We start from the raw sequence: 15,185 nt of genomic DNA, 5'->3' as shown, positions 1-15,185 counted from the left end.
GAAGATAGCAAGAAAGATAATGTTTAGATAAGATTTTTTGTTTAGATAAAAATCTCAGTAAAATTAAAATTGTGACGGCTAACAAAGTGTCAAGTGAAAAATATCTTGAATGATTCATTCTATAACAGACTTAAGAATACCACAAGTATAAATTATAATCACCATATAATTGTACACGTTACCCACGAAAAAAAATAGGGATGTTAGTATTTTTAAACGCAAATAAATGTTTTCTATCATCATTAAACATGCATAAATTTATAAGAGATTAAATAGTTATTAATTAAGAGAATATAACTTGAATAATGTGCATAAATTATCATAAATTTTCTGATACTTATGCTTATGTTCGATGTTTGATTCTTACTGATAATTAATTTTTTTTTCACGGCATATATTTCTTATAAAAGATATTTTAATTGGAAACACAATTTAAATACCTTTAAAAAAATGAGCCATAATTTATTACTTTACGGATGGTCAACCCCCGTTAGTTGTATGAGATAAATTGGGAGGATGCATTTAGTATTATTTTTAATCACCACGAAATGCATGCCATACTTTTGACTTAAATTCATTGGATTCTCCGAGCCCAAAAATAGAATTATTGGATTCTTTTCTAACTAAAGAAAAGTAGAAAGTGGTTAGTTTTTCTTTAATAAATAATTATTTCTGTGGATAAATTGCATCTTTAGATGCTGTGCACTGTCATTTTGGAGTTTTATATGTGGTTTTTAGTTAGTTGCTTGGTTAGTATTACTCTTTAAGAAATTTTGCTAGTGATGAATTCTAAAATTAATCTTTGACGACCCTTAATTTGCCTTAAATTCTTTAAAATCTCCATATATGGTTTCTCTTGGGCTCCCTGGCCTTTGAAGTTTAGGGGTCGAATAAGTTAATTTCTTTTCATTTATATATATATGTTGGAGTGTACACAAGTCAACGTGGTGGTTTCTACCAAACCTGCTCCATATATATATAGAAACACATACAGAAACGATCATCATCGAAGAAAATATTGTAGCTGCTGCATCATGGACTCAACAACTGCAGTGTTGCTGATCTTAGTTTCAGCTGTAGTGTGCTGCCACGGTACTATTATAGTATCCAAGGATGGGAGTGGAAATTATACAACAGTGAGCGACAAGCCTTACACCATTCACGTTCGAGCAGGTACTTATGAAGAGTATGTAATCATTCCTGCTAAAATTAAAGACTATTATTAAACTCGTTGGAGATGGACCTCACCTCACCAAATAAGTTGGCTACCATATGGTTCCACCATAGGTACGTACGCATGCACCGACGCGCAGATCTAGAGTCACCTATACTTGTATTTAACGGCTGAAGTAATTGGGTATAAAAGTATAGATAAAGACACAAACACGGGTATTACGTACCTTTCTTTTCCACTTGTATTTAACGGATGAAGTAACTGGGTATAAAAATATAGATAAAGATACAAACATGTTCTTTTTTTTTTTGGTGTGTGCATGTGCGCGCGCTAACTCTAAATTAAAATGCACATGCAATTCGCAGTAAAATCAAAACTATCTATAGTACTTCTCTCACTAGACTACGTTGTGCATGTGAATGGAAGATTCGTCTACACTGCTAGTACTGAATAAGTTACCCATTGAGTTTTTGCGTACTTGCGATTTGATCGAGATCGATCAGAGAAGGGAATTGACGAGTAACTAAACCAAGGATTTTATGGCAACAAATTAATATGCGTGAAGTTAGCAACTTTTTCTTATAATTGATGCCCCAATTCAATGAGATCTAGCAGTGTTTAATTTTCTTCTTTCACGTTCTCATAATATATAAAACATCTTTTTTCTTGCATTGATAATTACTACTATATTTGAAGGTAGAATATTAACAGTTAAAGGGGCGTTATACGCACTTACAAGTAAGGCAGATGCCGGTGTGTGATACATTCCAGCTATGTACCATTCAAGAAGAGCAGATATAATTTGGTGAATTTATTAATTAATTAGATTACTGACTCCAAAAAATTATCCAAAGTGTAGAAAACAAGTGCCAACGCCCAACAACGATCTTAGACGTACTAGTATTAATTAATTACCGAACAATATATTTTATTATTTTTAAATGGGTAATTGGCAAACTACAAGGATAAATCTAACCTAATTGTTAGTCGTTGGTGTCAATGTGCCAGATGCCTGTAGTTGATTGCTGACTTGCTGCCCATTATTGAGAGTCGAATTCTACACGTAATTAATGAACATAATTTGCCAATAAAAAAACAACTTTAATTTGAGTGTTAAGTCTTTTTACTTTCCTTATTGTCAACATAATTACGTCATTGTTAAGAGTTCCACTCAATATTTTGTTTCATGAGAAGACACTTTTTAAAAAAATCGATTCAATCATTCACATGCAAATATCAATACGAATCGAATAAATTTTTTAGTAACCCATATCTTTGTAATTTCATTTTCTTTATTAGTTGGTGGAGACGTTTTTTTTTTTAACGAAACACCACTTTTTGAAGCGTTCAAGTATGTATTTAGTGGAAATGGGGGGTAACATAAGTTATAGATATCGTGTTCAGTGGTTTTGGCAAGAACAACAGGTCTTAAGATAGTAATATTTGATTCTTCCGTCGCGAGAGGATCCAAGGGGGAAGACTGGGTTCACTTTCCAACGATGCAAATTCACAATGTCCCCAGAGGACTTGGCCGATAGAAAGTCAGAGGTGCAAAATTGTAACTCTACTCTCGAACACACGAAACTTTCGTTTTATAAGTACCACACTTTAATTCAATCAATAGAGCAAACAAGTTTATTATGTTAAAAAATAGTTAATGGTATTAAAATTTGTAATATATATTTAATAAATATATAAATTTACATAATAAATTTTATAATAATTAATTTTGATCTAATAATATTTTTTTACATATATAAATTTTAAATGAAAATAATAGGTTTAATAAAAAAATTATATATATATATATATAAAAATATATTATTAGATCAAAATTAATTATTACAAAATTTATTATGTAAACTTATATGTGTATTAAATATATATTAAAAATTTTAATGCTAAGAATGATTTCTTTCAAATATATGTCGAGTTAATAGATTAATAATTCTATCAATTACTAAGAATGAATTGGCGTTCATCATAACTGCTAATTGAATGCCAATTTTGTTATATCATACTTGAATATGAATTATGTCAGAATTAACAAATGAAGAGTACAAATAATGCTGCGAAATAGCCAAGATCATGCTGAACATCGCGATTCCACTAGATACTATTTTAAACACCGTTAACGCCAAAGACTAGGTCATCTTCATTTTGATTTAATTAACATATCATTATTTTGCTATTTTGTGTAACTAACCAACCTTATTTTGTTATATCAAATGTAGATTTACGATGAAGTTAGTATGTCATTTGCTATGAGGTGGAAAGACATATTTGACCGTTTATGGCATTTCATTGACAAGGATGGAAATTTCCATACCATTGTCTACAACCAAGATTTGAACCAATCAGTCATTGTAGTAGGGTGTACAACACTAAGAGATTTTTATCACCTAACCGAAGATCATCAAGTGTCGCTAACTCATTATGGTAAGAGTGTATTCTTTCTCACCATATTCAAGAGCAATAGCCTTCCAAAATCATTCTCAAGATGACACTCATTATAGTGTCAAGTGCCAAATTCTGTCACTTTCAAGGTATATCTCACTTCGCACAAAGTTATCTGCAGCAACCTGGTAAACAACTTTTCAATTTAGGTGCCAACAATTCTTTATCTTCCAAGTTTTAAATTTCATAAATTGTTGACATAACATTATTCTTATATCAGGACGTTCCAAGTACCATGTATTGCTTTCTTAAAGACAAAGGCTGGACTCATTTGCATTTGAAGGACGTTGCAGAATGTCGGGTTGGGTTCAATCAGTGGAAAAAGAAAATTAAAATTGGAGTTGGATGAAAATATTTTTGTGAAACCCTGTCCTTCAAAGCTGACATGGAAATTATCTCCGAATTCCTTGATCCAATAGTTAATCATGTTTTATTTTGGTCATGTTTATGAATTAAATTCAACATTATTAGGACTTGGAACATTATTACGACTTTGAGCATTATTAGGACTTGGAACATTATTCCTTTTAATTATTAGGAATTCCCTAACTATACTTTTGCTACAAACAATTTGTCTAATATTATCCCTTTGTTAGTTATCAGTTTCTTATATAATAGTTGTTTTACTATGTGTTGATCATAAATTTTTTGCAATGTTGAAGTAACATTGAGCGACAAATAGTATCTTTTAGTAATTAATTTGGTCATGTTTATGAATAAATTTATTTTTAATTAATCACTAAATTAAAATTTAAGCAATCTAATGTTAGTTTTAGTAATTTTTAAAAAGTTTATATGTATTATAATTTTTTTTAACAATCTAATTACTAAATACATTTGTTTATACCACTATAAAACTATAAAATAATATCACAAAATCAATATTTTTTTATACCACAATAATATCAAAATCAATATTTTTATAATTACTAAAATTATTAAAAAAAATTCACACAATTGCTAAAATTATTACAATCATATAATTTTATTCACAATTTAAAAAAAAATTACAAACCTACAGATCAGCAATCTGTATGAACCATACAGATTGTCAATCCATATGGACATACGGATTGTCAATCAATATGGACATACGGATTGTCAATCCGTATGAATCATACAAATTGTTAATCCGTATGAATCATATGGATTGTCAATTCGTAGGTTCTTCAAATTTTTTTCGCGTACTTCTTCTTTTCCGGTGACGAAAATCAACCAAAATTTACCATATACTCCTGAACAATGCACCTACACCATCAGAGACTAAATACGTTTTGAAACCAACCTTAACGGAAGAAACTTATACTAAGTGATTGAGATTTTGCGAAGAAAAAAAAAATGACGCTACAAAAATGAAATACTCCTCCTACTATTATAATCGAAAATACCCATAAAAATATTTTTGACATTTATTGAAAATTGGTGCGTACCCAAGCAATTCCCTAGTCACTCTCCGTGGGCTCCCTCACCAAAATGGAAATGCAAAATTGAGATTGACTCAATCTTCTCTCTCTGACTCTGAGCTATTTTTAATCGGTCTTAAAATAATAATTTGAAATTTGATGAAATACCATTATTTAAAAAAAAATGGATGAGAAAAAAGATATAGTATATAATATATGGAAATGATTTGGGTGGCGGGGAATTGTCTTTCATCTGGTAAGACTGATGACGAAGTTGTTATCACCTTCAGCACCACCATGTCCATGTCTAAGGGTTCCAATTCCAAATCCAACCGTAAAATATCGATATGCATACAGTCACAGAGGGCAATTGCGTGTTCGATGCAGTGATAATAGTGATGAAGAGAAGGAGAAGGAGAAGAAGAAGAAGAAGGAAAAGCGGTTGTCTCAGCAGTCGTCGTGGGAAGCCCAAGACGCTGAGGGAAGAGACTATCTCTACCGACTTGGGAAAGAGGCTGATAACATGAACATCGCCGTCGGCCAGCGTGCTGGCGTCATCGATTCTCTTTTCGCCGGCAATTTTCTCGGCAAAGATTGTAATTCTAATGCCATTCCTTTATTCTCACGCTCCACATTTTTTTCCATCAATAACAATCAAACATCACCTCCCCCTTTTGTTTTTTGTTTTGTGTTGCAGCGGACATTGTCTTTGATTATCGTCAAAAAGTGACGAGGTCCTTTCAATACCTTCAGGGCGATTATTACATCGCTCCTCTCTTCATGGTACTCTACTTTCTTATCAAATCATATTTATTCCAATTTCATTCTCTCTCTCAACTTTCATTTTTCAGCTTCTCTTCGCTTCTCTTTTTTTTTTTTTTTTTCACAGGACAAAGTTGGTAAGTTCTCTGAAAATGACCCACTGTGATAACTCATTTTGGTGCAGTAAGTGAGCTTGGTAAAACTAACGTCATTTCTTTTATTTTCCTATCTCATCATTCTGTACTATATACATTCTCTATCATTACTGTTTTTGGTCAATTGTCATCATCCTGTCACTCCATCAATGCTGCCGCTTACTTATCTTATACACTTATAAATTTCTAGTTAGTTGATGCACCTATTATATCTATTCAATCTTGCATCATCTCTCATTTCCTTTCTGTAATTGTATGTATTCAAATTTATACATGATTCTCATTATTGTAACTCCCCCCCCCCCCCCCCCCCCCTTGTGAATGCAGTATGTCACATTGTGAAGAACTACCTAGCTCGTGTCCTCAACACTAAAGTTCCTTTAATTCTAGGTATGAACCAAACTGCAAATGAATTTTCCCATAGCTTATCTAAAACCCTAAACAAACTAAAATAACAATTTGTTGTGAGGTTCCTGCTGTTAGTAATATCTATTTGAAAACTGTATTTCTCTCTGTCTCAAATGCAATCGTGAGATTGATGCACGCAAAGAAATCTTTAGGCTTCATGTATAATCTAAATGCAATTGGGAATGTTTTGCACATTCTGTTTTAAAATTTAACCTTTATTTTTCACTTTCTTTCAGGTATTTGGGGAGGAAAAGGGCAAGGGAAATCATTTCAAACAGAACTTATATTTCAGGCTATGGGAATTGAACCTGTAATTATGTCTGCTGGGGAACTAGAATCAGAGAGAGCTGGTAAGTTGCTTCCTTGATACTTAATATAGACGCACATCTTTCAATGAACAAAGTAATTTCTATTTTCATGATATAATAAGATTCTGATGTTAATTAGTTCTCCCATCCAACGCTAATAAATGATCGATGGAATTATTTGGAAATTGTTTTCATTGCAATTCTTATTTAGATTAGTTCTTACCCTTATTTCTAAACGTGTTTAATTATGCATTTTGTGCATGTGTATCATCTACTCATTTTCATTTACAGGAGAGCCAGGAAAATTGATTCGTGAACGCTATAGAACAGCATCTCAAGTGGTCCAGAATCAAGTTAGGAGTTTTAAAGTTTTCAGTATGTCTTGTTTTGATGTTCAAATGTTACTTTATGTGATTAATTACATGACTTTGGCTTTGGAAAAGATAATATTCCATGTTTTATGGAAATTGAACCCTACAATCTTCTCTTCTTTGTAAGGTATTATGAAAATGTTGCTTTGAAGTTATCATTTCTTTGATGAAGATATTAGAAAGAAATTTTTGATAAATGACAACCTCAAAAAAAGCTTAAAATGAATCATTCATATGTCCAAATTAAACTTACCAGAATTTACTCTCCCTATGCTAAGCAGAAAAGAATGCTAATATGATCTATTCTGAACAAATTAACATTTGTGCTTCAGTTTATGCTATTAGAGGTTTTTGACATTGATCACCTAAAGATTGTGTTGCAAACTTCATATTTCTCTGCTTGTACTTTTTTTTCTTTTTGCACTCTCCCTTAAACTGTCCTCTTTCTCTCTCTCTCCCCCTCTCTCATATCCTTTACGTTTGCTAACATATGATATTTGCTAATGTACTAAGTGTCCATTTGGTTTAGAATTGGAGTAAAGTTAGATTTGAAAAAGCCAAGGGAGAAATTGCATTGGAACTTGTGCTTTTCAGTGGAAAGTGCTAGAATTGATTTTCTAATGGTTAAACAAACAGGCCAAAATCCTAATTCATATTTACCATCAAAGGGATCTAACTTTCAATGAAGGGAAAGCTCAACTTCCTATCCTGCTTGCACCTTTAACTTGACTGTTTCTGTGTAAAAAACACTAATTTACTTCTAACTTGAGTATTTATTAGTTGAACAATGTTATTGCAATTCCTTGAGTTGATGATGTAGGCTAATGTTATTTGAACAATGTTTATACCAAGTGGTGATGATGACATTCTGAAGGCTGACCTGTCCAACGTTCACCTTCTAATTTGGTTGAAATAGTTTAAGATTGTTCATATCAGTATTACCTCTAGCTTCAATACCTATGTTTTGAATTGAGCAATGTTATTGCAATTGTTTAATCTGCTAACATTGTTTAGTATTGCTTTCCTGATACAGGGAAAAATGAGCTGTTTGATGATCAATGATATTGATGCTGGCCTTGGTAGATTTGGTAAGCTAACATCTGATTTAGAATGGAGAAACATAACTGTGTACATAACCCCCTTTTTGTTCATTACATTCCATGTATGTGTGTATTGTGTTGTTACAGGTATTTGGTCAACTATTTCCTGAATGTAATTTTGCTATTTTCATGTAGGGAATACTCAAATGACAGTCAACAATCAAATTGTTGTTGGGACTCTTATGAATCTGTCAGACAATCCTACAAGAGTAAGTGTTGGTCAAGATTGGCGAGAATCAGATGTCACAAACAGAATTCCAATCATTGTAACAGGGAACGATTTTTCAACTCTTTACGCTCCACTGATACGCGATGGAAGGATGGATAAGTTTTACTGGTAAATTGTAATCCGTCTTATTCTAGGTTTATTATACTTACCATTTTGAGGGAGTTTTTGAGGGTACATATTTAGATACAGGGTTTTAGTTGAAGTTTTAGATTAGTGTTGCAGGTGGAATTTGCATCATATATCACATTGCTTATGTAAGGACTTGGAAATATCTGATTTCATGGAGATAAGTAACCATGCCACTCTTCCCTAAAACTAAAATATTGTCTGTAAATGTGGAACAGGCAACCTAACCAGGAAGATATCCTTAATATCGTTCACAGAATGTATGAGAAAGACAGTATATCTAGGGATGAAGTTGAAAGGGTTGTGAACACTTTCCCTAATCAAGGTACTCACATGTAGGTCCAGAAAAGTTTTTTGTTACAGATATGCTGTTAAAGCATGAGTAGTTATAAAGAGCATGTATTATTTGATAAATTAAGTAATATGGAAAAAAATGTTATGGTTGCCTAATTATTTTTCTGAGATTGTTAGTGATATGGTTTGAAGTTCATGCTTATCCACATACTAGCCTGTGGCTGATATTTCCTGTAGAGTGCCTTATGTTTTATAACTTTCTTTGCATTAAAGGATTATTTAATTTGATTCTTTATCTGATGTAACTTACTTTCTTCATGTCTGAGATATCAGGGTGTTTAATTTTTCATTTATTTTGTTGTTGACAGCTTTGGACTTTTATGGAGCTCTAAGATCACGTACATATGACAGATCTATTTTAAAGGTAAGTTTACATTTAGATCTTACTGGTATGTATCTGATTTTCCATTTCAAAAAAGCAGAATTATAATTTTCAATTACCTTTAATGTTTATCATTCAATTGAAATATTACACCAGGACAAATGATATAAAAAAAGAGGGGGGGGGGGGGGGGAAGGGATTCTCTCTTTTTGTGACTCTTGAATGTGGTTTGTTCGGCACTACAGAAATTATTCACTCATTATATCTCTCAGATTTTGTGTGGGGATTAAGTTGCTTCATGACCAACTCTTTATTAGCATATAATCATATACTTAAAATCCAATTGAAAATTGTGTATGTTTCTATCACCTTGCATTTTAATATTATTTAGGTATATAACTAAAGGAATGTTTCCATGGTACAAGAGTAAGACTAATGCAAATGCAACTATCTAGTATCTACAGTAAATTTCAATAAATACCAATGTTTGACATAGCTGATGTTTCAACAATGATAATTGACAACGGCCATTATACATGAGATCAGAGAAGATTAGCATCCAAATCTTTTTAACTTTTTTCATAAAGCTCAGTTTTAATAACATATATATTTGTGATGGATTTTAGTGGATTGATGATATTGGAGGTGTTGAAAATTTTGGAAACAAACTTCTCAAGAGAAGAAAGGACCAAAGCCTTCCTGTATTTATTCCTCCAGAGGTAAATTAATCAGCCCTTTTTTCCCTGTTTCTACACTTATTCTGTGTCCTGCTTGGTCCACTAACTGATAGGAATTGGCTGTGATCAAATTAGTATCAATGAAATATTGCTTGAGAGCTCATTTATCCGTTAAAAATTATTGGCGAATATGAGCCAAAAGGCCCAAAACGGATTAGGGTCGCCGATTTTCTATTCTAGTGCAATTCAAATTGACTTGACTGATTTATTCTAGCATTAAATGAAATATTATTTTATTAAAAAATAGAAATATGAACAATAATTGGTATTGACAAAGCATATTCTACGTTTGTAGTTTGCCACCATGTAGATAGAAGATAAAAAAATCTAGTCTGTTATATATATATATATATAATTGAATTAAAATTCTTCAAGCGGATGTCTTAAGACGTTCAAAAATCAAAGTAAAAAAATTTAAAGGATATCCCCAAGGATTTTCATCCATGATGTTTTATATGAGATATTTTTATTGTTAGTATCTCTCTTGCACTTAATGAGATCTTTCACTATTGCTGCAGTAATTTTTCAGTGACACTGTAATAATACTGACTTTCATTTAGGTCGGTTCTTTTTCTGCCCTAGTTGCCCAACGTTTGGACATCCTCTGCTAACTTAGAAATATACAGCTCTTAACTCGTACTTTTATTTCATTCACGAAATATTAGTCTTTTAGAGAAGTTGATGATGGTTGAGGAAATATACATATCTGACCTGTTTGACTGTCTTGTCTTGTTTCTTTCGTTTCTTTTTGTCCCTTTTATATTTTCTTGTTTTCCTTTTAACATCTTGATTGGGTTTATGTGAAAAGAATGCAAATGAAGTTGACGCTGCTTTTGTATTTGGTTGGATAGCAAACGGTGGATGCTTTACTTGAATCGGGTTATTCTCTAATCAAAGAACAACGGTTGATAATGGAAACTAAACTTTCAAAGGAATACATGAAGAACATAGATGACTAATATAAAGAATGTTGCCGTGGTGCAAGTCCTCAGGAATTATGATTGGGCCAGTTTGGAATCCGTGTAAAGTTGCTATCGTGGATACGGTCCACTTTCGAACAGGGTGCTTCTCTTTAGCAATTTCCCAGTTTTTATAAGAATCGTTATTTATCATGATGTAACCCATTTTTAAGATAAGGAATTGCATGAAATGTTATCCAAAAACAGTGCAATGTTTAACCTTACATTGCTGAGCCGCTTGTTCGTGTATCATTGTATCCTTATAGTACCGTTAGTTCAAAGGTGATGTAATCATTCTTATAATTTAGCCTGCTGGTGCTTTATAGTATTCAAATCCAAGTATTAGTATAGGAAACAAACCACAAAAGGCCATTAGTATCAATAAGTAACAGAATTGGCAACGAAGTTACCTGGAATAGTCAACCCTACCAACATCCTGGATGATTCATTTCAGTCTTGAATATGCTTTTGTTTGCCCAAATAATTAATAAACTCTGATTGATTTTCTTCATCCTGTGTACTACTTAGAAGTTTTGTATGTGACTTACTATCCTGAATCGCTATTTTATTTGAATTGGACGGTGGAACAATGAGTAAGTATATAAGCCCTAATTCCCCCAAGCTAAAAAGAAAATCTTTTGTCCCATTATGTACAAGTCTCTGGAACGAAACGGTAGCAAAATCTCCCAATTTCTATACAATTTTTTTGAAGTAGCCTTACAAACTTGTATTTACAAAATTCAATTGTCATAAAACAAGTAATCTTTTTAGCGACCTGAAACTTTGTTGACACCTTTATGGCACATAACCAATCACCTCAGCCTATAATCACTTCATGGCACTGGAGAAATTTCAAGGCTGTAATTATTTTGTATTTGATGCACGGTTTGACCATGGCCGATGTCGGTCTTGTCTCCATATAAATTAAGCGCTTCGAAGGTTAAGAAACACAATATAAATCAACAACCCCACCAAGAATATCATTGCATTCGTGGGCACAAAAGCACTTTCTCGGCCACCACAGAATGAGAATATATGCAAATCTCTAGATGGTTTGGATTTTGAGCTTTTAGTGATTAAATTTTAGAAAAGAGAGGATATAGGCTATTTCTGTTTTGAAATCTAACTTTGCTACATAATTGAATAGAATGGAGAGAAATTGACCGGACCAAACATATTGCTTTGTGGCAACGAGACCTGTAGTTGTATATAATAATTATATAATGTTGAAACAGAGGGTGCCACTTCCTCTGTTTGCGGTGCTTATAAGAGTCTTGACCTTGAACACTTAACCATTGAGAAAAGATAATCACTTCAAAAGTAAGTATATTAAACATAGGATGATTGCCAACGTGTCCTGGATTCCTTATCTAAGGCCATCCTTCTATGTTAAGTATTTTGTGCTGATGACATGTGAAGGTTACATTTTATCTCAGAACAATCCAAATAGTCCACTCTTTAATCGGAATCCAATGCTTGGTTAACTTGGAAAGTTGGGTACTTTTTAGTGATGGATTAAAAGCATACGAAAGAATCAGTAATTAAAACTTTACTTACAATTTCTTCGGTGGCTAGTGGTGTGAAGTGGAATATAGGTATTAGTTAGTTCATCTACACAATTCTAAAACAAGAAGCACTAATGTTTGCTCTTATCTTTTGTGATTGGCTTTGGCGAAAAGAAAAGAGGGTGTGCGATAAAGAAGAATAAGCGAATGTCAGATATATATGGTAGGATTTGAGATTAAAGAAGCCTGATGTGTGCTTGATTTAAGCACAAATTGATTGTGGGTGCCACAACATGACAACATCCAAGGCAACAAAATTGGGTGGGATGGCTCAGCGAAAAAACAATATTTGAATAATGCCCTTTTCCAGTGTGCTTGAGTTCCTTTTTTGTATAATTTCTCCACAGTGGAATTATTCAACCCCCGAATAATCTCAATACCGAAAACCAAAAGCATATGCATCATATATATGGTCACCAAACTGAGTCTTGAGCCCAATTAATTTCGCATGATGTCTCAATGTCGTCAGAATTTTATTTTTATGTATTTTTACTGTAAAAAAGTTTACACTCGCACCCCATCCTTTGGTTCCAAATTGCCATAGTATTATTTATTTATTTTAATTATTTTATTTTCTTATATTAAAATCGAAATTCCTAACTCCTTATTTTCACTGTCTAACGGTTTCATTTTATAAACTTGGAATTTCGTCGTTCTCTCATTTATCTTTAACAATAGTGTGTGTAATGGGTTTAATTATGAGTACTGTGGTTAGGTATCCAAAAAAAAAAATACAGAAACACTAAAACTCATATCTATTTGAGTATGAATCTATTTTTTTATATATAAAAAAGGTACCTATGAAGGTAAATACTATAGTATCTAATCCAAAACTACACAAGTGTCATCCATCCCTATAACTATCAGCTACCCAGCAGCTGATATGCCCTCCCAATAGTAGAAGGTAAGGAATGATAACAAATTATTAGCAATCTTCTCCTTCTTTAGTGCTCGCAAATTCGGATGGATCTCCGCATTATTCTTTGTCCTATTGATGATTTCATGAACCAAAACATCGATGCACTCACTACATTTTTTTTAATCAACTTTAATTGTTAGAAAGTGAACAAGGGCGACAAAGCTGGAACTGGTCCCTCTCAAACAGAGAGGTTGTCATTGTAATTAAATAATAGTTAGTTAATTACTCTCTAACTCCATTTCTTGATAACCATTTTGTTGTTTCTCAAGTTAACCCAAAAAATCTTATTAACAAGTATCTTAACGACATTAATTAAAAACTAAAAATGGAAAGTTATATTAAAAGTACCGATAAAATTGTGCTATAAACACTGAAAGAGTGAGTTGATAATATTTTTTTATATGGAGTAATTTTTTTAACTAATATCTCAAAGATATTTATTAGTACTTTTTTAGAATAAAAAGTAGATACGGAAATAAAGAACGGGAATTGTCTGATAAGCGGCTCACGTAGGAAAAACAATAAAACACAAGTTCTCAAGTTCGAGCCCGAAGTGAAATTATAACCGCGATTAATATAATAACAATCATTAACATTGTTATTATTCATGATTTGTTAGGATTTATTAGATGCAGAGATACTTGGAAGCCTGAAAACTAGGATAAAAAGTGAGTCACTCTCACCAACACCAACCTTGAATTATTCCTCTCCATCTCATAGCCCACCCACCACAACTTATTACCCTTTCTTTCACACAGTTGAAGTTGACACATTCAACACACATACGCCTAATCCCAATTAAACAAGACTCCTCAGTATCACCTAATGCTTTTCAACTAGGACCATTAATGTCCATTCAGAAAATCAAATTAACAACCTTTTTTTTCCCATTACATTATTATTATTGCCCAAAACTTCCATAATATAGACTATAGACTTTAGACCTTTCAATACAATGTAGTACTTTATATAATTCTATATCCTAATCTGACTTCTTTCACATTACGTAATTTGCCCATAGTCATTTGTTATCACCGAAAACAGATTCAATAATATGGCGTACAAACATCAATCCATACCTACGTTTACCGAAAAAAAGCAACTTAATTCCTTCAAATTCTCAAATCCAATGGATTGAAAATATGCTCTCGGTTATTTTTAAAAGAAATAAAAAATGGGGTTCATGTTTGGAGGAAGGAGAACTGCTGAATTGGTCAATTTTGATAAATAAAAAATAAGTATTTAAAACCGATATTTTGATAGAAAATGCACTTGTTACTACTTACTCGTTAGATTCAGAAGACCAAAAGTTTCTTCCTCTGTCTCGAAATAACTAATAGAATACTGACGTATGTCATGTCACAGAATAACTACTGTTGCTGTTGAACCTTCTTTGTCAGCTTCATAATTTAACACGTGGACCAAACTTCACCGACACCATTCCATGATGAAACATAGTTTTCAAAATATAACAAAATATTAGCCGTTTTTAAATAAAAAATATTTTATTCATTATTTGAAAGAAAAAAAACTAGGTAAAAATAAAAAATTATTTCAAAAGAATTAAGGATAAGGAAAAAATACTTAAGTTTATATCAAAAGAGTTACTTTACATCTTCTTCTTTCATTTTCTTTTAATTTAATGATTAAAAAATTACTTGTTAAAAATATTAAATTAAAAAAAATGTAAAAAAAAAAAAGTTACTCTTGAACCAACAACTTAATCTTTTTTATATATATCATATTCTTTTCTCTATCTAAAAAAAATTCTATTACTTTTTTTTCTTCAATCAAGCATATCATAAAATATTTTTAAAGAAATATATAATAATAATA

General features: G+C 32.0%; 1 protein-coding gene across 1 annotated transcript; it reads left to right on the top strand.

Annotated features, from left to right (window-relative positions):
* Nucleotides 1-5,259: 5,259 nt before the first annotated feature.
* On the top strand, nucleotides 5,260-11,376 carry LOC114376475 (ribulose bisphosphate carboxylase/oxygenase activase, chloroplastic). The gene is made up of 12 exons (XM_028334615.1): nucleotides 5,260-5,630; nucleotides 5,732-5,817; nucleotides 5,924-5,933; nucleotides 6,279-6,341; nucleotides 6,596-6,709; nucleotides 6,959-7,020; nucleotides 8,072-8,126; nucleotides 8,274-8,475; nucleotides 8,712-8,818; nucleotides 9,156-9,211; nucleotides 9,796-9,888; nucleotides 10,758-11,376. Exons 1-12 carry the CDS (start codon nucleotides 5,300-5,302, stop codon nucleotides 10,863-10,865), a joined length of 1,287 nt encoding a protein of 428 aa, XP_028190416.1. The 5' UTR covers nucleotides 5,260-5,299; the 3' UTR covers nucleotides 10,866-11,376.
* The last annotated feature ends 3,809 nt before the right edge of the window (nucleotides 11,377-15,185 follow it).

Source organism: Glycine soja, chromosome 11 (genome assembly GCF_004193775.1).
Source record: "Glycine soja cultivar W05 chromosome 11, ASM419377v2, whole genome shotgun sequence".
NCBI lineage: Eukaryota > Viridiplantae > Streptophyta > Magnoliopsida > Fabales > Fabaceae > Glycine > Glycine soja.
The sequence above is the reverse complement of the archived record's forward strand: the minus strand, read 5'-3'. Positions and strand labels throughout refer to the sequence as shown.

Bases quoted from the DNA above. Each gene is read 5' to 3' on its own strand.
- LOC114376475 (XM_028334615.1), top strand. From the start codon at position 5,300: ATGACGAAGTTGTTATCACCTTCAGCACCACCATGTCCATGTCTAAGG. The intron at 5,631-5,731 runs GTAATTCTAATG...TTTGTGTTGCAG, and splicing joins CAATTTTCTCGGCAAAGATT to CGGACATTGTCTTTGATTAT. The intron at 8,127-8,273 runs GTAAGCTAACAT...ATTTTCATGTAG, and splicing joins TGCTGGCCTTGGTAGATTTG to GGAATACTCAAATGACAGTC.